The 27,495-nt window shown below is 50.8% G+C and overlaps 2 protein-coding genes across 2 annotated transcripts; one reads left to right on the top strand and one right to left on the bottom strand.

The window, feature by feature from the left end:
- Nucleotides 1–8,190: 8,190 nt before the first annotated feature.
- Nucleotides 8,191–9,943, bottom strand: LOC117854278 (F-box protein AFR). Its single transcript, XM_034736588.2, has one exon. It carries the CDS (start codon nt 9,727–9,729, stop codon nt 8,569–8,571), a length of 1,161 nt encoding a protein of 386 aa, XP_034592479.1. The 5' UTR covers nt 9,730–9,943; the 3' UTR covers nt 8,191–8,568.
- An 11,562-nt stretch (nt 9,944–21,505) lies between these two features.
- On the top strand, nt 21,506–25,204 carry LOC117853312 ((R)-mandelonitrile lyase-like). Its single transcript, XM_072292949.1, has 4 exons — nt 21,506–21,831; nt 21,904–22,734; nt 23,703–24,609; nt 24,876–25,204. Exons 1-4 carry the CDS (start codon nt 21,717–21,719, stop codon nt 24,934–24,936), a joined length of 1,914 nt encoding a protein of 637 aa, XP_072149050.1. The 5' UTR covers nt 21,506–21,716; the 3' UTR covers nt 24,937–25,204.
- Nucleotides 25,205–27,495: the final 2,291 nt, after the last annotated feature.

Raw genomic sequence — 27,495 nt, 5'->3', positions numbered from 1 at the left:
CATCCCCGAAGTCCTGCTCCACCGCCCTCATCGCTCAGTCGCCACCCTGGCAGAGCACTCCATCATTTCTTCCCCGGCCTTCGCGCCGCTCCCCTTTCCCTCTTCCGCGCAGCTATAAAATGGGATGCCGGAGTTCCGCCGGAGTTCCCCTTTGCCATCGCTGCCCTCTCTCTTGCTCCCTGTTCGAGCTCACAGCGCCACCACCTAAGTCTGAGGAACTCTCCTCTCTGCTCAAACACCACCTTTTCCCAATCCGCCAGCCACTGCTTTCAGTGCTGCCCAAGAGTTTGCTTGTGATCCCCAAGAAGCATCGCCGCCGTCGGAATACCGCCGGACATCCTCGCCGCTGTCCCAAGCCCCTTAGTCCTTCCGCCCAAGCCTTCTCTGTAAGACGAAGGTAGGCTGCCGACTCTTGTTCGCCTCGTCCGACCCCTCCTATCCGCCCGACCCCGGTTTCGTCTCGCCCGACCCTGTCTGTTTCGCCGACCCTTCTCCGCCTCGCCCGAGGGCTCGGCTGTATCTTTTTCTTTGGACCGAGGGTGTATGTGTAAAACTTGGGGACTTCTCAGCGTTAAGTCTGAGGACCCCTAGCACATCTATTCCTCTAGAATAAGGGCCAGATCATAAGTTCCTCCCCCTCCGACCCTTACACCTTGATCTCCATCAACTCCATCGAACCTCCCCACCCTCCTGTAACTTGCCGCAAGTTTCTGGGCTCAAACTTGCAAGTGTTGCTGTTGAAATAACCGTCTATGCTAACCAATGCATTGCATTCGTGTAGAGCTGCGTCTCGCCGACGGCTACTACGAGTTGCACCCGGCGCCAGAAGACGGAGGTGTAGCTGAGCTCCTGCCTCCAGAAGCCGAAGCTGCTCAAGAAGACGAGCAGTTCCCCTCCCCCTTGCTCGAAGGCAAGCCCCGGATGCATGAATCCCCTATGTTTTACCAAACTTGCGCATGCCTTCTTTAACACGCTTGTGCATTTACGTATAGGAGTTGGTTGGAACCATAGATGCATAACTTAGCTCCCTTGATCTGAACACTAGCTGTTGGACCGAGTAGGTGCTTTGCTTAAATAGGAAATGGTAAAAGCCGAGTGATTTCCTGTCACTCGCGAGTTGTAGGAGTTGGATGTTTACCCTTCTGTTACAACTATAAGGACGATGGACGGGGTAGGGTTTTGGGTAACTCTTTGGTGGCCGGTTGATCGCCCCGTCTGTCTATGAAACATGGTAAGGCCCGACAGTGGTGGTGTTCGTGATCAAGTGTTTGAAGGTACTAATCTCATACCTAGTATAGGATGGGGAAGCCTAGTACCTGATTGAACTAGGGCGTGGCTTATACCCCTGTTGTCCCTGGAACGAGGTTCCCATGGTCCATCATGTGGGTGCAAGTGCGGTCACAGTACGGTAGAGGCCGGGACTGTGGAGCATTGCATGCCAAGGGAAGTTTGGACCTGACACGCGCCTGGGAATTGATGGGGACGGCCGACACAGGAAGCGACCCTTGTGGTGCGCGGATGTCGTGAGGTTAGGTTCGCCATGCATGGTTAAGAAACTCGAATCGATTCGTCTGCCTCTCACAGTTTGAGACTGCTTGATCGCTATGTCACCCTGAGTAAGTAAGGAATCTGATGATGACATGGTTCTGTTGATGATGTAAATACCATTTGATTGGTTCTATGTTTGCTAGAATAGGTTGCAAACTTAGACCGGATAATGAACTTAGAACCGGAGCTAAAACTTGAAAGTAGGGATACACCTAGCGCTTTTGGCAAACAAACCCCTCAGCCAAAGAGCCTTGCATGTCTAGAAGAGGTAGCGTAGCGCGCTCCCTGTCGGTTAAATCTTGTTGAGCTTAGTAGCTCAGCCTTGTTGTGGCTCTTCTTTTACAGGTGAAGTTGCTGTCTCTGAGCATCCCTCTGCTGGCACTTGGCCACCCCAACTCCCTCCGGGTTGGACGGTTGAGTGGGATCCCTCCTCGGACGGCGAGGAGAGGGATCATTGATGTCCCGGTTGGCCTCACCAGGGATGTCCGACCTCGACGAGTTAGCTTCCACTAGTGGTTTTACCTTTTTTTTGGTTTTCTCCTGATCTTGTAAACTCTGATGTTGTTTTATAACCAAACTAAATGGTTAATTTGTTAACTCGGTGGACTTGTTGTATTCTCTGGAACCACTCACCTTCGTGTGATTTAGCTATTCGGTCCTGTTCAAGTGGTTAAATCGGATGAAATCCGACGGCACTTCGTGTTTACTTGGTTTAGGCGTGAGCGTCGCGTATCATGCGGCTGAATCATGTTTAATCAAGCAAATCCGAAGTGGATCCACCACAGCTGCACGGGTCGGGCTGCCGTGTGCCTGGTCCGTGGCGGCGAGATTGGGACGGGAGCGCGTCTTTTTTGTTTTTTAATCTTTTTTTTAAGATTCTCGCAAATACGCTTCTGGTGGAACTATTTCAAAATCTAGACCCTTAGCTTAGCGCCATTCACGCTGGTGCTGGGCTTACACGTCTCGGCGCCAGGATGCGCCAAGGTCCATGCGCAGCTCCTGACGCGGATGCCAATGTGGTGGGGGCTTGGCGCCATCCATCATGGCGCCAAGCCTTGGCGTTGTGGTTCTTAGCGTCAAGCTTGGCGCCGTAGATCTTGACACCGAGCAATTTACCCATACCTCTTTGCGTTTTGAACGAAACAAGTATAATTATTTCGAGGAGTGTGCAACAAATTATGTTGCGGTTCAACTAGTTAGGACGTGAGCTTCTTATCCTAGAGACCTGAATCTTTTTTTTCTACATTTTATTTTTTTTCTCCTAAATTTCACATACAACATGTCTCTGGCGGATACGGCGGCATGCGGTGCAGAGCTGCACGGGCCTTTTTCATTTGCTGTGAAAAAAAGGATTTCGCACGGCCACGCGTGCGTTCTTGGGATCGTGGGAAGTGTGTGGGAAGCTCACGTCCTAACCAGTTGAACCGCAGTGTAGTTTGTTACACACTCCTCGAAATAATTATACTTGTTTCGTTCGAAACACGAAGAAGTACGGGGTAAATTGCTCGGCGCCAAGCTTGGCACCAAGATCCATGGCGCCAAGCTCCCGTCATGTCGGCATCCGTATCAGCAGCTGCGCATGGACCTTGGCGCTAGGATGGCTGCCGCCAAGACGTGTAAGCTTGGCGCCAGCGTGGATGGTGCCAAGCTAAGGATCCAGATTTTGAAATGGTTCCGCCAGTTGCGTATTTGTGAGAATCTTTCACAAAAAGGGCTAAAAAAACAAAAAAGACGGGACGGGAGCACCGGATCGGGAGGAAAGGGGAACCACGTTGGGAAGAAATGACCCAACGCCCCCAACGCGCTCACCATCGTTTCTTGGTTTATCGGATGGAGCGCCGACATCGTTTCTCCGTTTTTTCCCTTCTCCCCCTAGTTAACCCTCCTGCCACCTCAACTTTTTCTTACATGACACCATATTTAATGCTATAGAAATTAGCTAAGGCGAAGGATTAGAACTGACCTAACATGCGATAGAACACGGAAGGCAGATCCAACAACTGTACTACTTGTCCTCGTGAAGCGTTTTTTTGTAACACGTGCTTGTCCAACATAGATACATAGTTATTAGGACTGGACCGGCCATTAAACCGGTAAGGATCTCAATTCAATGGTTCATTGGTTCAACCGTTAAGAATCGGTTGAACCGCCGATTCAATAATATTGAACCGTTGAACTGAGCTATAAAAAAATTCAAACCGGTGCCATATACACTTGCACAATTAATATTTAGCAATATGTAGTTGACATAAATAACACAAATATATTGCCAGAACAACTGCATTCAAATTTCCAAGTTAACATAAATACTATTGTCTTTGTGTCTTTCTTCAGAGTCCAAAGAAGCACGGCGAATACATCACTAAAACATCACAGCCAATGAAAACTTCCATCTTGCCAAAATCCTACTCTTGTTAGATCACACCCACTCCACGTCAAATCCACACAAGCAGCCAGCAATATACAAATCAAATCATTTTAGTATGGAGTTTGGACACTCACCGTTCGCTATGTCCCCATGCCCATGTCGTGCAGTTGTGCCGTGGTCACTCCGCCACAAGGAGCCTCTGCGATCTGCCCTGATCTTTGCCATCCCCTGCTACTGCTGAAGAATGGGAAGGGAGTCCGGGACGACAGGCATCTGCCGACAAAGAACAAGTAGGGCAGCAGGGATTCAGGGGCCGGGGCAGCAGCCGACGAAGAACGGGCAGGCCGGCAGGAGACGCGGGAGGAGAAACGGCGACCACCGTCTGCTTGACTGCTTGCGACGCTCCGCCGGCCCGCCGGCCAACTCGCGAATCAGGATGCGCCGCCGCATGTTTCGCGATCCGGCGCCGCCGTCGTGCGAGCATACTAACTGAGCGGAGCGGACGGGTCCTTAGGCTGGGCCTTTGTTGGGCCAACGTGGGAGACACCCGCCTAAGCCGGCTAATCCAAGGCACCAAGCAAAACTCGTCCGGTTCGTACAGAGCCGTCCGGTTCTCCGGTTCCACAAAAACCAGCCGGTTCGTCCGGTTTTTTCCGGCGATCGCAGGGATGGTTTTTAAAGCGAACCGGCTGCAGGAGGTCTGGTTCGATCTTTTACCGGTCCAACCGTCGGTCCGATCCGGTCCTGATAACTATATTACCAACGCCTACTGAATCTTTGGCACAGGACTATTAGATTCACCGCTTCGTTTTTAATCAGGAGTGAAAAGACAATAAGAGCTCAGGAGTAAGTTTTCACTAGTTTTGGTTTTTGCGAGCACTCAATGATACTACCTCCGTATCAAATATGTTGTTGATTTTTTATCACCATGTTTAAGCATTCATCTTATTCAAAAATTATGTAAGCATCATTTATTTTATTTATAGTTTACTTTACCATCATATGTATTTAAAGCACGACTTATCTTTCTTACATTTGTAATAAATTTTTGAATAAGATGAATGTTCAAACATTGCAAGAAATTAATAACGATAAATATTTTGATATGGAGATAGTACGTAAGCATATAAAGCTGCCTATATAAATTATAAGCAAGAAGATGCTTTCGGTATGGTTTGCGAATAGCGAGTACCCCGCTTGTAACGTCTTCCTTCTTCCTTTCTGAAATGCCGCCTTTTAAACGTTCAGAGCAGTACAGCAGCGCGCTACTCCAAATCGTGTGTTCGTCCGGCCGGGGATGCGTCGCCGCCTCGCCGGACAAATGAAAACAGCAACAGTGTACAGAGACGGAGACGACGAGGCAAAACGGGCCCCAATTTGGCTGGTGGTGCGGCCTCGTCCAACCAACAAGGCCCAACTGGACCAATCTGGCCTGGGCACGCGCGCGGGCCGAGGACGTGGTAGGCCCAGTACCACCTGCCTGCATACCGGCCGAAGAAGTCGCGACGAGAGCACGGCACACGTCCGGCCACCAACGTCACGGGCGCCGCGGCGGCGGGAGCGGCCGCGCCGGGGGCGGCGGACACGTCTCTGCCGCCCGAAGCGGCGAAACGCCAGTAATGCTTTTCGTGGGTAACCATACCATTCAGCAGCACTGCTACTTGGTCATCTCGTCACGCACCGGCCGGCCGGCCGAACTGGCGCCGAACACCGGCGAACGAACGAACGGAAACGCCAAGCAGGCTCGCGTCGCGTCGTGCCGCGCTGTCATGGAGACAACCGCAAGGACGCCCCGCCGTGCGGACACCGCACACGAGGAGCACGCCGCGAAGAACGCCTCCTCGACACGCCGCAGGGAGAAATAGGCCTGTCAGGTGTGGACGTTCCGATGATGATGCCGTTCCAGGATCAGGGCGCGGCAGCGCGCGCGTTCTCAGCCGGCAGATGACATGCGCGGGGGCGATTTTGCTCTCGCCCATCGTATATCTGCACCCAGCAGCGTGGCTGCTGCCATCCCACTTGGCCTCGGTCTCTCGGTTCCGGCTAGAGCCGCGCCGCAGCCGGTGGCGCGAATCCGAGAGAAGAATAAGCACCGCGAGACGAGGGAGATAAGCAAGCAAGAAGTGAGCTCTCGTCAAGTTGTGCGATCAGGTAGCAGCAGCAGCACAAACTGGACAAGTGGCTCCGATCCCCGCTTACTACCGCGACCAAATTGCCAGCGATCATTAAGCAGTACTTCCTCCGTTCCAAATTGTAGATCGTTTTAGTATTTTTAGATTTATAGATATTATCATGCATCTAAATATAGTGTATATCTAGGTGCATAATAATATCTAGAAAAATCAAAACGACCAATCTGGAATGGAGGAAGTAGTTGAGCGGGGATATATGCGTGCCCCAGTTGCTGGGGAGGTCGGCAGTCACGTTTACACCTGGAACTAGATGGTGTTAGCACAGATTCGCAGCAAGTGGTTGTCCCCAAGTGTGCCATTTGCATGGATTGAAATCAATAATTTTGAGTTACGTTACATGTGAGCTTGTGTGTCCGGGTAGCCTCTGATAGCCAAGGTGCGGTTGGATTTCGTTGGCTATTTTTTCTTTTTTTAAAAAATCCGTTGCGTAGTTCCATCAGGAGGCGAAGGAACTGCGTCTGACGCGTCTGCTTTCGCCCTAATAAAATAAGAACAGGCGTACGGATGCGTAGTTCCATCAAAAATATGTTAAGGGGCGTCGGGTCCGAACTAAAATTCATGTCATATCAAATATTAAAAGGACTAAATATAAGTTAATTATAAAACTAATTACATAGATGGAGGTTAATTCACGAGACAAATCTATTAAGCCTAATTAATTCATCATTAGCACATTTTTACTATAGTATCATATTGTCAAATCATGAACTAATTAGGTTTAATAGATTCGTCTCGCAAATTAGTCTCCATCTGTGCAATTGGTTTTGTGCAATTGATTTTATAATTAATTTATATTTAATACTCTTAATCCGTATCTAAATATTCGATGCGACGGAATTTTAGGAGGGATTAAAAAAACAAACACCCCTAAGCCGTGCGTCCTGCACGTACGACTGCCAATTACTCTATCATCCTCCCATTTCATTTCCTACTCACAAAGGGAGTCGCAGCAGCTGTCGCGACGCGTTACGTGTCAGGCCGCCGCGCCCGCGGTCGCCATCGCCAAGGAGGCAAGGACCACCACCGATGATGCTTCAGTGCAGGCTCCGACCCCCATTACTGTACATTTTTCTTTGCGCTGCAGGCTGGCCCCTCCATCGCCTCGCCTTCCTAGTACGTACTACGCCCATAAACAGGACAACCCCATCGGCTTAAACAAGCTTTGACATCCCTCCCTGACGACGGCATTAGAAACTCCGGGAAATTCAATCCCCGATCAGATCAGTGGGTACAGTAGATCACCGCGCACGGCCGCACAACACCCCCACGCGCGCACAGCCAGGCACCCTGACACCCTCAGCTCATCCCCAGCTGTGCGTGACCGTGCAGCCGTGCACGGCCGGCCTTTGTTTAGCCCCGGCGCTCATCATTTGGATCGGCTTCTTAATTGCAACGCGGCTAGAAGAATAGCACTGGCGGCCGCGCACGCTCTCGCTTCCCTTCGCTTGGAGAGGACGAGGCCAAGAGGTAGCTAGGCCTGGCGGGCCTGCACGGGCCTACCGCCCACGCCGCCATTATGCGCCCCGCCCCGCCCCCATTTCCCCTCCGTCCACTGTGGGGAGTGGCCGAGTGGGACGGAGCGGCAGCAGCCGGCGGGGAGTGCTTGTCGCGCTCGGGATCGCGGGTCGCCATCGCGCCATGATTGCGCCTCACCCGGAAAAGAGCCCGGAGAGGGGGGCCAAAGAGACGTGTCCGTATTCCTACTTCCTCCTCCTCCTCCTCTTCTTCCCACGACGCCATCATCACCCGTTCGCTCGTGGCGCCGGCGGCGGGATGGATGGCAACGAAACGAACGCGGGTGCGCTCGCCACCGAGGTCCCCCCCCCCCCCACGTCCCGTCAGGGCCTCCGTCGCGCGCCGTCTCGCTTCGGCAACCGGTGGGGGCGCGGTGGTGCGCTCCCCGGGTGATTGGGCGCGAGACCGAGACATTCTCTCGTTGGAGATGCGGACTTCCTGGCTCGGAGACGCAAACGAAATGGAATGCCCTCGGAGGTTTGGGTGCTCCTTTTTTGCCTCTTCGGCTAAATGGCTATCGCGTCGACGTCAATTTCACTTCACTTCGCATCATCTCACTCATCACAATTCACAAACCATTTCTTTCTCTCTCTTGTTGCGAGGACATCGCATCGCGTTCTTCGGTTTTCCTCTTCTCTTGTTCCCCCAGAAATACAATAGTAGTAATATACAGGTTTTCTTTATTTTTTTTCTTCTTCCGAAAATCCAACTGGGTGTGGGTTTCCAGCAGCGAGCCACTCGCTCATGCCGGCGAGACGATGGAGGCCGTCACGTTCCGCTGGCACGTGGACCAGCACGACGCTTCGCCGGCGACGGGCTTGGTGGTTCCGTGGGTGCGCCGGTTTGGGCCAAGCCGTAGTAGCTCCGGGCCAAGTCGTAGTAGTCCGTCGCCCGGCGACAGAGACGTTCCACCCGCACAGGCGGGGTCCCGGCGGGCACGCCTCATCATGCGTAGAGGACCTGCGCGTTGCAGGGCGCGAGGCCGGCGAACTCGGCGGGGCCCTTGACGACCTCCCACTCCACCACCTCCTCCTCGACGCCGGGGGCACCGGCGGCAGCGGCGGCGGACACCGTGCCCACGGCGACGTCGAGGCCGGCGCCGACGACGTATATCCTCCGCCTCCCGCCGGCGACCTCACCGACCTCCCCCGCGACAACGTGCGGGCGCCGCACCCCGGGGGGCACCCCGCCGCCGGCCACCATCCGCCACTCGTCCCGTGCCTCGTCGTACCGCTTCAGGCGCCACTCCCCGTACTCCGCCACGATGTACATCCGGCCGCCGGCGACGGCGCAGGAGCCCGTCCACCCCTCCCGCATCCCGCGCGCCATCTCGCGCCACGAATCGGCCGCCGCGTCGTACACCGCGCCCCGCGGCGCGCGCTCGAACGGCCAAGCCCACCCCTCCGTCACGTACAGCTTCCCGCCCGCCGCCGCGGCGTCGTACCGCGCCACCGCCGCGCCCCGCCGCGGCGCGGCGGGGAGCCACCGCCCGGCCTCCGGGTCGAACACCTCCGCCTCCCCGTCCTCCCCGGCCACCACCACGCGGCCCCCCACCTCCCCGGCCGCCATGTACCCGCGGGGCGTCCGCATCGCCGCCGCCTCCTCCCACCCGTTCCGCGCGGCGCTGTACACCGCCACGCTGCGCACGGCCTTGTCGCCGCCCTCCTCGACGCCGCCAATCACGTAGATCTCGCCGCGGCGGGGGAGCCCGACCACCGCGAACGACCCGGCCGCTGCGCCGCCGGGCACGGGCGGGAGCAGGAGCCACCTCCGGGAGAACGGGTCGAGCGCCTGGCACTGGAGCCGCCGCGACGCTGGGTCGAACGCGAAGGCGAAGAGGAATGGGAGCGAGAAGGACACCGACCCCGCGGGCGCCGCCGCAGCCGCGGGGGGAGCGAGCAGCAGCGGCTTGGCGGGGGCGTCGGTGAGGAAGCGGTTCCAGGTGGAGGAGACGGTGCGGAAGAGGCGGTGGTAGAGGAAGGGCAGGTGGAGGAGGCACTTCTCGGCCACTTCCTCCGGCAGGCCAGGGATCAGCTCCATGACCTCCTCCCCCGCGCCCTCGCCGGCGTCCAGCACCTGCTGCTTGCTCATCGACGAGAAGCTCATGGTGGCTGGCGGGGCCCGGGTGGCGCGATTCCCCGGTCGAATTTGGGTGCGATTCGCGGTGGGTTTGGGGAGAGCTTTCGGTTGCTGGGGAATGGAACTTGGAGGAGAAGCGGGGGGTGGGGCGCGGAATTTATAGAGGCGGGTCTGGGAAGTGGGGGGCTGCCGCCATGCCCGGCGCTCGGCTTTGCTCAGCCTGCTCTGCGCTGCACCAAGTGGGCTGGCGCGCCTGCGCAGTCAGAGTTTCGGATCTGGTGGTGTTCGTGGGAAGATCTGTACGTACCATTTTGCCTTACCGTCTGATTGAGCTTCAACGGTCTAGATTTAGTGCTACGGTGATAGTGTTTTCTTAGTGAGAGAAAACAGGAAAAATTGTAACTTTTGCTCATTCCCGGGGAAAACACAAAAAAATGGGGTATTCCAAGCAAATATCAACAAATCCCTGCTAGCCTAAACATAGAGCTGCTCTTTGTTTAAAAAAAGCATCTTGAAAAGGGCGGACAAACAGTAAAAGCGTAGGCCTCAAAATAGCGTGGCAAAGCCAACTGAGTGCACCGAGCAAAGGAATCGCGTGCAAATAGTGAACAAGCCTCGGGAAAAAAGCGGCCTAATAAACAGCGAAAGATTCTCACTATTCCCGTGTGCCTGAATTTTAACCAAATCTGGGGGTGTCGTCCTGTGTTCCTACGGCAAAATTCCGTGCCAATCTAGCCGAACACGCCACGAGGAGGGTTTGCCTGGCCTGTTTCCGGAGCGATTGCCGTCAAGCGAAGTCCAGAGGTCTTGTACTCTAGCGGCCGTGGTTAGAGCTTCGTTTGGCCGTATGCTGACGGGTTTTCCGCAGCCAGTCACGGATTCGATCACGCTGCTGCCCTGTTTGTCTGCTTGGCCGTAGTAAGAGCAACCCAACAGCGTTGTCATCCCCCCTCTTCAAGCTAAAATCTGCTAAAAATCAAGATCCAACAGAGTTGCTATCCGGATAGCCATTCCATCCGGCTTAGCAAATACTCCCACACCCTCTTCAAACTTGGCAAGCGAGTTTAGCTTACCAAATGTGTAAAATGGAGAGTGCGAAATGTAGAGATTCTTGGAGAGGACGGAGAGTTTAGATTTTTAAAGAGAAAACTAGCTATCGGGATTTGAAGAGCTATCGGGATTTGAAGAGTAGAAAATAAATAGTCTGTTGAAGTGAGAATGTTAATATGAAGAGAAATCTTTTTGCTACGTGAGAGTCAAAGATGGATAGTCGCTCTAACGAGCTGTTCCGGCGCGAGCGAGAGCGAGGCGGCCGCGACGTTGTGATCGCGGGCGGGGGAGAGGAGAGGCCGCGGGTGCGTGGCCCCATCGAGAGGTGCATGCACCCGTATGACCGCAAGGGACAGCAGCCCAGTGGGCCTGGTGGGCCCCGGCCGGGCGTGTCCGCGAAGGAAGGGGCCACGGGATTGCGGCGTGCGTGGGCCCAGCCGTCCTTGCCATAAAGATATAATTAGTTTCTTTCTTTTTTTTCTCGGTTGGATTGATAATTCGATATGCCTTTTTATGGAAGCTTTATTTGTGTGGCCGTACCGTACACACTACCGTATGCTCTGGATAAAGGATGGCGTGCGCGCGTGAGAGTTTGGGCACGCAGGCCGGCCGTCCGAGGCACCGACCTCTCCCGTTCTGATGTGCTCTCGGCGAGGGTTCCCACGGCGTGATCGGTCGACACGAGCCTAGAGGCTCGTGCTATCGTGCTCGTTTGTGCAGCTACACTTTTTGGCCTGTCGGTGTGGATCGTTCCGCAAGCCCACAACCGTCACCACGCCCTTTTCCTCGGACAACGCCACCCAATACCCTTCGGACACACACCAGTACGTGGTGGCAGTTTTTTATTTAAAAAAAGTCTTAGCCACCGACATTCTCAAATGGCAAGTACCAGTAGAAGAAAAACAAAGATCATGCATGCGCGAAATGGGGTGCAGTGTTATTCACGCGAGAGCTTACTCGCCGGAAGGGGATTCATTGCAATTGTTGATAGGTAGACAAATTGTATTTGCTTAGAAGATCCATGTTTTCTTAGAAAATTTTAAATAGTTATTGAGAAACACACGTCATACCTGTTTTATTGTGGCGACAATGACAAAAAGCCATACAAACGATAAACATCGTCACATATATGTCAATCTGTAGTGTGAGTTGATGAGTGACTGAAATAACAACCCGCCACTAGTAAAAAGTAGCTTGCGAGCCGAAAGATCTTGACACATTTTCATCTCTTCAAACGTGGTTGACTAATGAAGAGATTCTTTTTTCTCTCGACCGTGCCTTGACACGTATTTCATTAAGAGGATAGACTGATGAAGAGATTTGGGCAGCCAATATACGAAAGCACCCCCTTCCAATGATTCGGTTAAAAAATTCGTCAAAACCTTGCAAAACTCAGATACCAATTAGGCAATTACCAAAAGCACCGATTCAATTTCGACCTTTTTTTTCCTTTCATCTTAACAAACAGTTTCGTCTCCATGACAACATGGTATGGAGCGTTAATCAACTTAGAGGAAATTATTGGCTGGGGCATGCATGCAACAGATTTCCATGCATCCTTTTTGGCACGAGAGGGACGCAACAATGGCGGTCAATGCTATGAGCTGGCTTGCTGCTACCGTAAGTCTCCGAGACAGGTACAGCCACGCTTCCTTGCTCCATCACCAGACAGTAGGATCACTGTAGCTCGCGCCGGTGGAGTCATGGAGAAAGATCCGTTCCCCACACTGATCCCTGCCGACGGCACAACGCAGATCCCACACCGTAACAGCCAAGTGTTGCTGGTTTCGCTGGATACATCCAAGTGATTTGGAGCACGAATCCTGGTCAAAACAGGAAACACGGGCGCGAGCATCGTGCGATCGAGCCGGGACGAGTAGATTCTGCAGTCCACTTGAAAAGCATTTTTTCCAGAGATGATGCGAGCTAGGCATCCGGCGAGTCTGACTGCAAGCAGTGGCCGTCGTCGTCGCTGTCGCAGCCAATATACATATGCGCGATTGGTCTGACTGCAAGCCGTGGTCGTCGTCGTCGCTGTCGCTGATCCGGTGAGTCTGACTGCAAGCCGTGGGCTGCCGCGGCGGCGGCGAGGGAACCGGACACCTGCCCCACCCCCACTCCGCGCTGCTGGCTCTCGCAGGTCGCGGCCAAGAAGAGCTCGAGCTGCGCGGATGAACCCGGTGCCCGCAGGAACACGCAGGACACCGCGGCATGGCGCTCGGTGCCGCGATCGCGACGACACCTCGCGCCTGGCCGTACGAAACGGGACAGGGCGCGCGACGCCGCCGCTGAAGTGCGTGTCCCGTGTTCCTTCGCCGTGGTACACGGCATATGAGGCTTCGGATGGCCACCAGCTCCCCGTCGGGCCCGGCCGGGACAATCACGCACGGTGGAGCTGGAGCAAGCGAGTTCCAAGTGATGGGTCACGTCCCGCACCCATTCCAGCTCCAGAGGGTCGTGCGCTGTGCGCGGACGTTAGCCTGTTCGCTTCAGCTTATTCAGCTGGCTTATCAGCCACCAAACAGTATTTTTCTCTCACAACAAATCAGTCGTTTCAGCTTTTCAGCCGGCTTATAAGCTGAAGCGAACAGGCCCACGGTTACGCACCAGTACAGGCAGGAACAGTGAAAAGCGGAGGGCTTTCGTTTTCGAGTCGAATCCAATCTAGTATCGTGTATGGTGCGGCTTGGTACAGGACTACACGAGAAAGCCGAATCCAATCCGTTGGATGCATCTGGTCCATCCAAGATGCATCCAACGTATGTCATGTACCGGGTGCACAGGAGCACGGGAAGCTCCCGGGCACAGGATCCTCTCTGAGTTTAGAAAAACGGACATGCATATATTGGAACTTGGCTTTAGTCTTGGCGAAAACCTGAGTCCGCCGCTGTGAAAAGGTGTAACCGATGTTTAAAATTGTTGACTTACGGCAAAACAAAAAGGTCAGCTATTTGTTACCCCTGCATGCTACGGATTCTCTCGAGCCCGGATATTCGGCTGCGATACCTGCAGTAAGCACCTCTGCCAGAAATTCCGCTGGGGTTTAATCATCGCAACGCCCGATCCTCGCGTCTAATCACCTTTTTTCCCCCCTCTACGGTGCATTAGGATTCAGCAGCGACTTCGGCCGCACTGCATCGTCAGGAATGGCAACTCGGTTTGACAGGACGCCGGAGACGGGACTGGTAATCTGATCCTGATGTGGCATAAAGTTTGGGTTTTGCTTGGTCGATGATGAATTGATGATGATGCGGACTTTGGAATCGCATTCCACGCCACCATCAAATCCTTGCTTTGTTGATTCCTCCTGAGCTCTCGGGCATTCTTTCTTCTTTTTTTAAAGAACCTTTTGATTTTTTCGCCATTGCCCGAGAAGTCAGCCACGGGTTAAATCAAGATGGGATCCGTTGGTTGTGCAATCGAGTTTGGCACGGGAGTATCTATGCGCGAGGGTGCGGTTGGATCCTCCGGTTAAAGTTTAGCCCTCGTCACATCGAATGTTCGGATACTAATTAGGAGGACTAAACATGAGCTAATTACAAAACTAATTGCAAAAGTCTTGAGCTAATTTGCGAGACGAATCTATTAAGCCTAATTAATATATCATTAGCAAATGGTTACCGTAGCACCACATTATCAAATCATGGACTAATTAGGTTTAATAGATTCGTCTCGCGAATTAGCCTCCATTCGTGCAATTAGTTTTGTAATAGTTTATATTTAATATTATTAATTAGTATCCAAACATCCGATGTGACAGGAGCTAAAGTTTAAAATAACTTGTTATTTTTTTTGTACGGAGTATTTATGTAATATCTGATGTTTTGTCAAATTATGCCTGGATTCCTGTAGGAAACAACGATAGATGAAATGTGAAAAATGAAGGGAGTTCTTTCTGTTGCTGTGGTGCAGTCGTGCAGATACTTGTCGTGTGCCTGTCAGCGTACGCACTGCTGGTGAAAGGAAAGGTGGAGCAGAGCAAGATGGTGGAGGAAAGCTTACCTGACGAAACCGGCAGGACAGACAAGACCACGAGTAGACACACTAACTATCTGTCACATCGAATCTTCGGATGTTAATTAGGAGGACTAAATATAAGTTAATTATAAAACAAATTACACAGATGGAGGCTAATTCGCGAGATGAATCTATTAAGTCTAATTAATCCATCGTTAGCAAAATGATTAGTAGCACCACGTTGTCAAATCATGAACTAATTATACTTAGTAGATTCGTCTCGCAAATTAGTCTCCATCTGTGCAGTTAGTTTTGTAATTAGTCTATATTTAATACTTCGTATCTAAATATTTGATATGACATGTACTAAATTTTAGTACCGAGGTTTAAGATACAAGAGTTCCTTGCACCTCGCACACCATTCGCCTCTGAATTTGAATTCCTCTTGTGCGGTGGTTGTAGCATGCCCACTCCCGAATTGGAATGGTATATTACGTCCCCAGTGTGACGGGTTGCGCATTCGGCTATCTGCTACTCCCAGGAAGTCTGCTCCATCGCCAGAAGGTGAAGTTCGTGTCGAGCTAGGGTTCGTCCAACAGTCGGGTCCCATGAAATCACCCTCCATGACGTGAAATGGGAAATGAAATCATCTTCAAAGTGGCCGTCAGATCGAGCAATACTACCTCGTTGAAAATCCTTGCGGAGACGCATGATGCAGTATGAATTCAGAGTTGCTGGTTTATCTGACACGCCCGGTCGAATGATCCTGTTGCGCACTAAACCCTGCCTCCCTGTCAGAGCTCCGGAGGAAATCTCTCGCCATGTGCGACGTGCAGGCCCCTTTCCTGCTCGCAGTTGGAACAGGATGTGATGGAATCGTATATCCTGTCTGCTGCGCACAGATCGGTCTGGTTTCAAGATCGTTGAAAGTTTGTGGCACCGTGATTCCGTTCTTATCGCTGATGGAAGCTATGGAGTTGACATCACCTAGTTGGGACATAAGAGTTCGACAGCATGATAACCAGCTTTTGTACGAACGATTGATTGTTGACTTCAACCAGATAACCTAAAAAATTTTCGTTCGAGAGCTCATCATTCTGCAACTGAAAACACGTCAAACTCGCAAGATTTCCAAAACGACCTCCCAAGATCACGTAAAATAAACTAAGCAACACTAATATCATGCGATGGTATGATGCTCTGAATTTCTTTTTCCCCGTTGCAGATTGATAATTGTTTCAGATTACTTTGATCCGTTGGCAATATAAAACTTCCTGCAGGTGGATTCGTGCCGAATTATTAGGAGTAGCTGCTACTACCCGCATAACGTGAGCTGAAAGGCTTGGGAAACAAATACAAGGATCGATTCCGCGGAGGAGCCTAAAAAGATGCGTGTGGCAAACAGCCGCATTCACAGACTAGATTAGATAGGTTAGTGGGCAGCAGAATCAGTGCCTGCAATTATCAAACCAACCATCTCATAAACAACTCTTCCCTGCTACTGTCTCATGCTTCATCAATCACAGACACAGCATCATTGCATCTGCAGCTCGATTTCCATGGCCCTTTTTCTTTTGGCCTTCTTTCATGCAAAGAAAGGTATATGAACACGAACTAGTAGTAGCCATCTTCTAGTTGCCTGATCCACATGATGGATGGATGCCCTCTGATGCTCATGCATGCAAGTTGCTTTCTCACTCCCCTACTTCATGGCGGCTACGAGAGGTAGGCTGCCCATGAGATTCGAGGCTGGATTACAATAACACGCTCGCCGCTCACAAGGGCGCAGAGCCTTGTCCCAGACCAGTTGATCAGCAGGCGAGACAGTCGCTGGGACGGGACAGCACAGCTTGTTTGGAGCTGAGCCCTGCCTGCCGGCCTGCAAGCCTGCCTACTTGCGATCTCCTTTTGGTGGAGGGGATCAACAACGACAGAAGGTTCTGCTGCTTTAACCCACTTGCCCACAACGCCACTGGCACGCAGCTCGCGATTATGGACTATAGTATTCATCCGTTAGTCCCCCATCATCATGCAGCATAAAAGAAATGCTGCAAGGAGGGATTAGAGAATGGAGATCCCCCAAGATACGCCGATCGAGCAGAGCGAGTAGTCTAGTGGACGAGGAAATCATGCGACGCACATTGCGTCGTCTGCAGCCGGATTGTTTTTTCAGTTTGAAGAAGATGGGCAGGTTGAGATTAAGATTATATTCCGCCGATTCAATTGGAAGATTTGGGTGGAGGATTAGTTTATCCCCGCGATGATCTAGTGGCAGGAGGAGCAGCACAATCATCGATCAAGGCGGCTAATTAGCTATAGCGATGGCTGAAACATGCATGTGGTGATGCGGATCTCCTCTCCCGCGAAACGGGCAAAAGAAAATGGAGCCTCGATGATTGCGTGCTTCGAGAAGGCGGGGACATCCGTTAGTCGTTAGGAGGAGCAGCGGCGGGCGGCAATGATGCGTCGAACGCAGACGCAGCGCGGGGATCGAATGATAGATCCGCTCGCGTCGACAGGCGCCGGCGATCGATCTCGAGGCGGATTTTTTGGATGGGTTTGTTTAGTCGATCAGCCGGACGGCGCGACGTCGTGGGCTTCTGGGCCACAAATCCGCCTCGAGGCCGGCGATGAATATTGGGCGCGCCGCCATGGATTCTCCGGGGAGAGAGAGACGACAGCACCGCGACTAACTTGATCCACGAGACAGCGAGTTTGAAAATGGTAGGATGAGATCCGTGCATGAACCTACGTAAGCGCGCATGCCCGCGACGGGCGCGCGCGAGAGGGAGAGTCTCCGTCTCCCAACGGGCCGTGCCGGCGCGTGCCGCGGCGGCGGAGGACACGGCTAACGTGGCGGTGTCGGCGCGCGGCAGGGGGCAGGCCGGGCGTACCCGCGGGCAGCGCGCGGCGAGCGAGGGAATCGGAGGAGGAGGGGAGATGCAGAGCACGCGCGCGCGCATGTGCGCCGGGAGGTTCCTGCCGCGGATCGGCCGTGCAGGGTGGTAGCCCTGGCCGGAGAGGATACGAGCCGCGACGCACGCGCCGCGGGCGTGGTGGACTCGCGTGCCTCGTCTTTTCGGGACACGGCGATCCCGGCCGGGCGGGGGGAGCGGGCGGCCACTCGAGCCGAGGCCGTGCCGCGCTCGGGGAGGCAGCCCAGCGCGGCGTGCTCGCGCGTGCAGCCGCGCGCGGGCCAGCGGATCGGGTGCAGTGTGACGAGAGTGTTGGCTTGGTTGGCTCAGTCTGGGGGACGAGGCAAGTGGGCGGGTGGTGCGGGTGCTTGCTCCTTGAGCGAAGTGCACGGCCTGCTCCCGTGCTCTGCGGCAGGACGTTTCTTCCGTGGGACAGGGGAAACGACGGTGTTCACGGCTTCGCGCGACGCGCGCTGTTGGTTCGGCCGGCTTCCCCAGTGGACATATGTCACTGCGCAGCTTCAAGATGTACTCCTGCAGTTTTCTTGCTAAGCTGAGAAAAATCAGATGATGTCAAAACCGCGTCGCATGCTTGAGGTCGTTGGTTTACGAAAGAGATATTTTTTTTCAAAAATGTGAAAAACGTCTAAATGGATCTAACTCCAGATTCTTCCTCCCTAAACTCGCTAAAACAGGTTGTTTTTCCTCCTGAGCTGGCTTGACTCCAATTTTCAACTGATATGGCGCTGACATGACAATAGTTTCAACACGTGCCGACGGATCCCCACATATAAATATTTTTTAGTCATATGCCTCTTCTCTCTCTCTCTCTCATGCTCTCCCTCATCTTCCCCAACTTCTCTCAAAGTGGCGGCTACCCCAAATGTGCTAGCTGCCTAGAGAGCTATGCTCCGTGCCACTTTTGCTTGTGGTAGCTAGGTGGCTATAGTCCCTCCTTAGTGACGCCACCCTATCTCGCCCGCATGGGCGGCCCTCTGCCCTGCCTCATCCTTGCCCGAAGCAAAGGCTGAGTGCACGCATGCGGTCGTTGCTAGCCTCGACGGAGGCGGAACGTGAGGTGATCATTGTTGCTATGGCAGTGGAGGGGAGTGCAACGAGGTTGGTGTGAAATTAGGGCACGGCCGCCTCGGTCGTGGTCGCCTCAGGGGGGCGGCGAGGTAACGGGTGATAGCGACAAAGAAGATGCTAGTGGTAAATCATGCTCTGCAAGTGAGCATGGTGTAAGGGCAAGTACAAGAAGAGCTTATTGGTAATTTCGTTATTTTCTTATATAGACCATTTTTGTTTATTACTACCTTCTTATTGTTTTATTTGACGTTGGCTAGTTCATTTTTGAACTAGCCAACGTCAAATAATATAGTTGGAGAGAGTATTTTTTTTACGAAATTTACAATGTGCATCCTATGTGTCAAAAGTCATTGTCACGTCAGTTCATAACAAAAGGTCGAAAGTAGCCTGGGAGTAAAAACAAACTAGTTTTGCTAGTTAAGGTAGGTTGGATATCTTGTTTTGTAGTTTAGGGAGATAAACCATAGTTGAGGATCTAAACATGTATTGGAAGATTTTTGCAATAATTGAGTATCTAAACCCGATGAGGCTAAGAGTGGTAAATAGGCATTTCATGGTGATAAAGAAATTTTCCTGTCAGATCATCAGCACATGCAAAATGTCGATGCTATTGAGAGTAAATGTAATGTCTACAGCATATAAAGCTCCATAGAGCTCAAATCTATTGAGCTTGATGACTTTTATTGTCATTTCAAGTAAAATTCCACAATTGGAAGATTTAGTCCTCAAATTGTTAATGTGTAAGTATGAAGGTTTTCATGATAAATTTCTAATAGGTCATTATATTTGTTACTGTGAATTGGCATCCTTGATGCAAAATAAGATGCACTGAAGCCTTTTTTTTTTGCCGAAAATGTACTAAGGTATTAGAAATCCATTGTATTAGAAAGTTATTTAAAAATATGACCCACAAGCTAATAATCAAAATTATTTAGTTACTACTCTCTTATTAAATATTCTAACATAATACCCATATAGCTATGTACTTTTTTTTATTAAGGTGTGACTGACTTTTAATTGATAATTAATTTTTATGCTTTTTCATCCAAATTTATACTTTCACTTTACATCTCACCTCTATACATTGTGTTTAACATGAAAATCAATTCATCGCTTCTTGCCATACATGTATATATGGTCTACATGGTGACACACATCATGTATATATACCTCAACTTAGTATTTCTATATTAACAATGACAAAAGTAGTAACTTAGAATCATATATTGGTTTAATATTGGATATTTATGTATAATGAATATGCAGACTAAGATTTTTGTAATGGCAGAGTTGAGTAATTTAGATAAAGATTGAGTGGTTTACTTTATAATATTCTCATACTGATAGTTTTTTTTTGAAAAAAACATAATAGATCAAACCATATGATTATTAGAGTCTACAGGATTGATGCCCGAATATTTCAAAATTTTTGAAAATTTTTAGAATTTATCTATTTTTCCTAGCACATCTAATGAGAATTATTTCTATATTGATAATGACAAAGGTAGTAATTTAGAACCATATATTGATTTGCTTTAGCATTTTTTATGTATAATGAACATGTAGATAATTAGATTAAGATTCTTATAACAATAGAGATGAGTAATTTAGATATAGGTTTCACTTTATAATATTTTCATAATGATAGTGGTAGGTATTTTTATAAAAAATATAATAAACTAATAGCTATGAGTATTAGAGTCTACAGGATTGATGGCCAGATCTTTATGAATTTTGTGAGAATTTTTAGAATTTATCTTTTTTCCTAGGGCATCTCACGAGAATCAATACGGAGTTTTAAATTGAAAAGAATAGTAGCACATAGCTAACTATCAAAACTATTACCTTGAACTCTCTCATTTGTTAAATATTCTTAAATAATACTGACACAAATATATACTTACTGTCTTCATTCAATTGTTATATTGTTATAGATGCATATTGGCTAGCAATTACTCTGTAATGTTTTCATCCATATTTATCATTTTTTTTAGTTTTGCCTCATAGGTATGTGCTTAAATTTATTTAGTGAACATTAAGTTTGAGCTATACTTTTAACATGAAAATATGTATTCTCATCTCTTCCTTTATCTATTTATAAACGATGATACACATCATGCGTATATACCTTAATTATTATTTTCTATACAAACAGTGTAAGAAATAAACAATTTAGAATCATATATTGGTCCTTCGTTTATAAACAATGTAAGAATTATTATTATATCCCTCCTCTCATCACCTCTGGTCCCTCTTTCGCTGCGAGGAGGAAGAAGATAGGGAGAAAGAGAGGAGGAGGCTGCTGCAGTGTGAATCTAAGCTATCAGCCATCTCATCCTAGGAATTTTAGGACAGATCAACAAGGAGGTAAAAATGACCTCCATTGCCCTTATTTATTAGCCATATTCGGTGCTAATTGGCTACTGCATGCCTACATGCACATGCACACGTACCAAATTATAATGACTTATTTTAGGACAAATTTTGAATCGTAGAATGACTTGTTTTTTGGATGGAGGAAGTAGTCAGCATGCCACGTAGGCACATAGGTGCCTACTAAGACATTTTGGACCTGTGGTGAACAACTGAGCATCTGAAACTGCAATTCCAGTGTTCATGCACCTTATGCATTTTACTCAAATAAGAAACTACTCAAATAAGAAACAAACAACAAGGAAACACACTGAAAACAAAAGGGAAAGTTAGGGCTCGTGGCCAACCGTGCCAAACGGGCTGAGCTACTAAGCTGGCCTAAAACAAAAACTTGGGCCATACACGCTAACCGGGCCAAACAAAAACTTGGTCCAAAACTTCTAGCAAGCTCGAACGCAAGGAGCCAACACACGTTCGCAATGCCGCTCTCCTTCCTCCTCGCGCGCTCCGCGTCCGCGAGCGCGAGCGCCACTCGCATTTCCATCCACTCCCCAGAGTCCACCTCGCCTTCTCCGCTCCGGCGCTAGCTAACCCCAATCACCTTCACCACGAATCCTAAGAAATCCCTCCATGTCCATGGCCGCAATCTCCACGCGGCTCTACCTCCTCTTCGGCATCCTCCTCGTGCCGTCCCTCGCCGCCGCCCAGTCCCGCGCTTTCGGAGGTACCGCGACGCCTCCAATCCGTATGTTGTAGTAGATGTTATCCGTCCGCGGCGGCTGATCTGCGCCGGGTGTGTGTGGTTTGGTTCTCGCAGGGGCGCCGCCGGCGTACGCGCGGTACCTGGTCGACGCGGCGGCGATGCCGGCGGTGGAGCTGTACGACTACATCGTGGTGGGCGGCGGCACGGCGGGGTGCCCGCTCGCGGCGACGCTGGCGGGGCCCGGCGGCGGACGCGTGCTCCTGCTCGAGCGCGGCGGCGCGCCCAGCGAGTTCCCCGCGCTCGCCACGGCCGGCGGGTTCGTCAGGACGCTCGCCATGGCGGACCCGGCCCCGGAGTCCGACGCGCCCGCGCAGGGGTTCACGTCCGAGGATGGCGTCCCCAACGTGCGCGCGCGCGTGCTCGGCGGCGGCACGGCCATCAACGCCGGCTTCTACTCGCGCGCGCACCCCGAATGGTTCCGCGGCCGCGCCGAGGTCGGATTCCTTCTTCTACTGCTTTCATCTGGTGGCATAGGCGTCGTTCTTGCCTCGGTGATGATCTATCGTTTCGTTCATGCATTTCTGGGCGAATCAAGTGATTTTCTTTTGGGTCGATTGCTGGAGGTTCAGGATGGCGAGGTGACGAACTGGGACATGCGGCTGGTGAACGCGTCGTACGAGTGGGTGGAGAGGCAGATGACGTTCCAGCCGACGGTGCGTGGGTTCCAGGCGGCGATGAGGGCGGCGCTGCTGGAGGCTAATGTCACGCCATGGAACGGCTTCACGGTGGACCACGTCACCGGCACCAAGGTCGGTGCCACCACTTTCGATGCATCGGGCCGGCGGCACAGCGCCGCGGACCTCCTCGCGTTCGCCCGGCCTAGCCGTCTCCGTGTTGCCATCCGAGCTACAGTTACCCGTATCATCACCAACCCAATTGACCCATGTGAGAGATTCATTCCTCGATTACTTAGTCCGTTACTTCAATTGTGTGCCATTACATTGCTGCATTGTAACTGAAATTCAACTAAGATAGCTGCCTACCTAAATTCATTGTAGATTTACACAAACAAAATTTTCAGGATTCTGTTGCATATACAACAAAGACACTGTAAGGTTCTGTTAATTTTAGTAGTAGACTCGGAATCGACATTTTTTTACTGGATATTGAAAGGTGCTTAGGATTTTTGTAGTTTGCTTTCTACGTATTCTGTATTATGCCTTTTAGAATGTAGGAGTATCCAGGACCGGTATGTGTATCCACATAAACGATTGACATTCAGCCACTTACCTTTGTTGAGAAATATTATATATCTGTGCAAGATTTAAACTGGAACAAACACATCAAAGCTAAAACTTTTTTCTGGTTTGGTCGCTGTTCATTCAATTTTCTTTAAGGTCCCGTTTGGGTCCCTTCATTTTGAAGTAATTGGAATCTATTTAATGGAGTAGGCTCATTTATGTTGGAATGTGGTATTCCACAACTTTCCAAAGTTTAGATATAAGCCTATCTTAAATTCATGGGGTGGGAGATGGAAATTGATTCTATAGATTATGGTTATTAGAATGGAATTCAATTCTTATAGCACGCTCTTGGACTCGCTTCTCTATAGTAGAAGTGCAGCATATAAGTATCTCTCCCATATCACCAACTATAATATACAACTATATTCCACATACAATTATATTAACTTAATTAATTTGTGTCTAAATTATGATTATTAGGATGGAATTCAATTCCAATGATCCAAACGGGGCCTAAGAGAATTCTGGTGCATAAGACTTCACATTTAGTTGGCGTTGGCGAGATGCACCCAATATTTCGTCAGCGGACTGTTCTGTACCTGTACCAATTCAGCTCTTACTGTTTACTTATGACTGAATGAACTACTTCCAATTTGTTGCATTGGCCAGCTGCACGCCATGGAAGGTCTCCACAACCAACAATAGCAGCAGTTGGTGTTGTGTACCAGGACCGTCTCCTCGATCAGCACCAAGCCCTCCTGCGTCCAGGTGGGGAGGTTATACTTTCAGCAGGTGCCATGGGGAGTCCGCAGTTGCTTCTTCTCAGCGGCATTGGCCCTGCCAGTGATCTTTCCTACCTTGGCATCCCTGTTTCTGCTGATATCCCTGATGTCGGCAAGCACATGTTCGACAACCCTCGCAATGGCATCTCCATCATCCCATCAGTCCCGGTTGATCACTCCCTTATCCAGGTTGTCGGCATCCCGTCAGCTAATGGAGCTGCCTCCTACCTTGAGGCAGCATCATACATTGTCCCACTTGCTCCGGCGTTGAGATCTTCCGGTCCTTTCATTGGCTCGTCTTCACCACTCTTTGTTACTGTGGCAACTATCATGGAAAAGGTTCCTGGCCCATTATCTGAAGGTTCACTCTGGCTTTCATCGTCAAATCCATTGGAGAGTCCCCCTCTACGATTCAACTACCTGAGTCGCCCTGAGGACTTGGCGCGATGCGTCCTGGGTGTTCGTCGAGTGGCAGAAGTGCTTGAAGGTAGAGCATTGGACGGATTTCGCTCAGCGGTTGGATCGACGAATAGGAGAGGGGCAGTTAGGAGGGACTTCAGGATTGTTGGAGCGGCACTACCAGTAGATTGGAGAACAAACGATAGAGCTCTTGCAGATTACTGCCAGCAGACTGTGGCAACGCTATGGCATTACCATGGAGGGTGTGTCGCCGGGAAGGTGGTTGATAGAGATTTCCGGGTAATTGGTGCCCGTGCACTTCGTGTGGTTGATGCATCAACATTCAGTGAGACACCCGGGACAAATCCTCAAGCTACAGTCTTGATGATGGGCAGGTATGAACTTGAATAGTACCTCCTTCATTTCCAAGTAATTTTTTTTGGTAGAAAACTACATACAGAACCAAAAAAAAAAAAGAATTATGTCACTAGATCATCGTATCCATCGACCATCTAGCTGTCATCTTTTAGTATTTGAATAGCACTTCAATCTTATCTGTAGTGGTTGTATCTAGAGAAATTTGTATGCTGTTCCATATGATTATTTGCTGACAGTGTTATAGGGAATTGACATGATACCTGTTCCTGTTAACGTTGAACAGGTATATGGGGTTGAAGATGATTGAGGAGAGACACAGCAGAAGGCCAGTTATACCATCATAGCCCTCATCCAACGCCTGAAAGATTGATCCCGCAACAAGCATTTCAATGAACATGTGGACTGCGCCATATATTTCCTCTAACCCACACTACATATTCTGTTTTCTTTATGATATTAGTATGCTGTATAGAGTATTAGAATGGGCATCTTTTTTTGTGTGTGCATACAGAATCAAGACAAGCCTAGAGATTGTATTTTTGGCTAGTAAAATACTAGTTGCTGGCAAGACATGTGGTTAAATGTTCTGATGAGTGTAAAGGCTAGGAATTATATATGTGCTTTATGATGTCTACTACGAGGCATGGTGTAATTCTCACAAAAACAAGGCGACGCCTACGACCTGAGTCTTGGCATGAACACGACGGCGCTGGAACAAGGCGACGCCGGGTGAAGGGCGACGGCACGAGCCTTGTGCCGGCTACGCGCGGCGCGGCCCTCTTCGCCTCGCCTCGGCGGCACGGCTGGCCACCACACCAGTCTCGGACGGGGCACGCGGCACGGGAGGGAGGAGGCGCCGCCGCATCCCGCGCGCTCCCGGACTGATCCACGCCGGGTGGCACGCGAACGTACATGCGGCGCGCCAGCCCACGGCCCACGCCGTTGGTTGGTTCTCGATCGGCTTCTCTCTGCTCCGCGCGGCGCGACGCGTTCACGGGAGCGGAGATGGGGGAGCGCGTCGCGGACACCACGCGGGAGACGGGACGGGCACGGGCACGGGCACGACGTTGTAGGAAAGACGGCCACGTCGCGTCGTGCCGCGACGCATGGCGCTGCACTGCATTGCATGGGCGCCGCGGGGTGCTTCTGCCGTTGGCAGATGATCAAGCTGAGAGAGAGGCAGGCCCGGATCACCCGGCACCGAATCGCCCGACACTGAAATCGATCCATCAATGCCAGTACTGCCTGCGGTTGAGGCCGGCATTCAATGTCTCTCGATCAAGAACGCATGATCCATGAGCGCGATTATATGTATGTTATAGAATGTCTCCATAATCGTACGGCTTCTCCAGTGTTGATGTGCAGATGATCGGCAACCGCAGCACATCACATGCTTGTGCTCTGCCTGGCTTGGTCTTGCTGATGAACTCTGTCTCTTCAATCCGAACAGGACAGAGAGTGGATCAGAGCTGTGCGGCGCCGGACAGCTTCAGTCGGTAAAACAGATTCCGTTCAGAATTCAGACTTCTGGCCTAACTCCCAACTACCGTTCGGGGATAAAGCTTGGAATTGGCGTCTGAGAATTGACATCCATCTGATCCCTGCCAATCATAGTGATATGCACTCATCGTCTCATCAGTCCTGTGTTTCTAGAGCCCCAAACAGTGTAGTATAGTTCGTATGAGCACGACGGAAGAACATGTTCTGCATCCATCAAGGTTGCAAAAAAAAAAAAGGACATTTCAGTCAGTAGCTAGCCGCTAGCGCGAGGGCCAACGCCAATGGCCACCTAGTTGTCGTCGTAGTCGGGTCCTCCATCCTCCTGCTCCAACTGCACATCCAGAGAGCACCATTAAGGCCACTCCACTCTTATTAACGGCGACGACGACCGTTCCATCGCCATTAACGCGGGCGACGGAGATCGGTGGGAAGCATTGAACTCTCATCGGTTTTCATTCAGAGCTTGAAGATGAGAAGAAGCCACGTTGATCGCCTTCGTGTTCCGGGGCTGCGAAGGCGTGCTCCGACGGCATGCCATGCATCATGCATGTGCCTGACGTCGCGTTTTCAGATGAGCTCGTGCGCGTTTGCTCCGTCGCCGGAGCGAGCGAGTGGTGGTGGTGCTTCGTTTCAGGCTCCGCCTGCCAACTACCTGATTCGTCAGAGTTTGCGCTGTCAGTGGAGCCGTGGAAGGGAAACAAAAACGCATTCAGCTTGATCGTGCTAGTACAAAATATTGCACAAATGAGACGTACGTGCTGTCAACAATAAAAACGCAAAATCTTCCTGGACAAAGCATTTGAATTATTTGAGGATCGGGACATGGTGTGTGCATACAATATCATGTATCCTTTTCATGGTCAGACTTCAGAGGCCATTAACTTCCATGATACGCATATCTCACTCATTTTTATTTCAAGCTGGGTATAGTTCAAGCGGCAAAACCTCTCCACCACCTGCTGACATCTGCCTAGCTTGCCCAAACTCAACGGCTGATTGTGATTAACGTCGCTGCATCCATACACATATCCCCAAGTCTCTGGTACGCAGCAGAAGCACGTGCGTAGCCACGAACACGCACAGTGGCAAAGATTGCAGGTTTAAAGAATGGAAAATGATAGGTTATGGGTGGAAGTAATTAGCCACCGAGCACAGTCAACCATTCTGATAGCGTTAGCATCATAGGACCGCATGAGCTACGGCTGCAATCAGGCATGACCGCATCAGCTGATCAAGTAGCTACTAGATAGCTGCACACAATTATTGTTTACTAGCATGGTCTCGATCAGCTACTAGGTCCTGCAGTGCAGCGAACCGGAAACGTTAAAAGCTGGCTGTCGTTGGATCAAACCAGGACCCGAAGCTAGAGGTAATAAAAAGTTGCACCAACTCTCCTCGTCTCG

This window comes from Setaria viridis, chromosome 4 (assembly GCF_005286985.2).
Source record: "Setaria viridis chromosome 4, Setaria_viridis_v4.0, whole genome shotgun sequence".
NCBI classification, from domain to species: domain Eukaryota; kingdom Viridiplantae; phylum Streptophyta; class Magnoliopsida; order Poales; family Poaceae; genus Setaria; species Setaria viridis.
The sequence above is the reverse complement of the archived record's forward strand: the minus strand, read 5'-3'. Positions and strand labels throughout refer to the sequence as shown.

Excerpts from the sequence above, each read along its gene's own strand:
- LOC117854278 (XM_034736588.2), bottom strand. The coding sequence starts at position 9,729 with ATGAGCTTCTCGTCGATGAGCAAGCAGCAGGTGCTGGACGCCGGCGAG.
- LOC117853312 (XM_072292949.1), top strand. The coding sequence starts at position 21,717 with ATGTCCATGGCCGCAATCTCCACGCGGCTCTACCTCCTCTTCGGCATC. Across the intron at positions 21,832-21,903 it reads TACCGCGACGCCTCCAATCC|GGGCGCCGCCGGCGTACGCG; the intron begins GTATGTTGTAGT and ends TGGTTCTCGCAG. Across the intron at positions 22,735-23,702 it reads CACCAACCCAATTGACCCAT|CTGCACGCCATGGAAGGTCT; the intron begins GTGAGAGATTCA and ends TGCATTGGCCAG.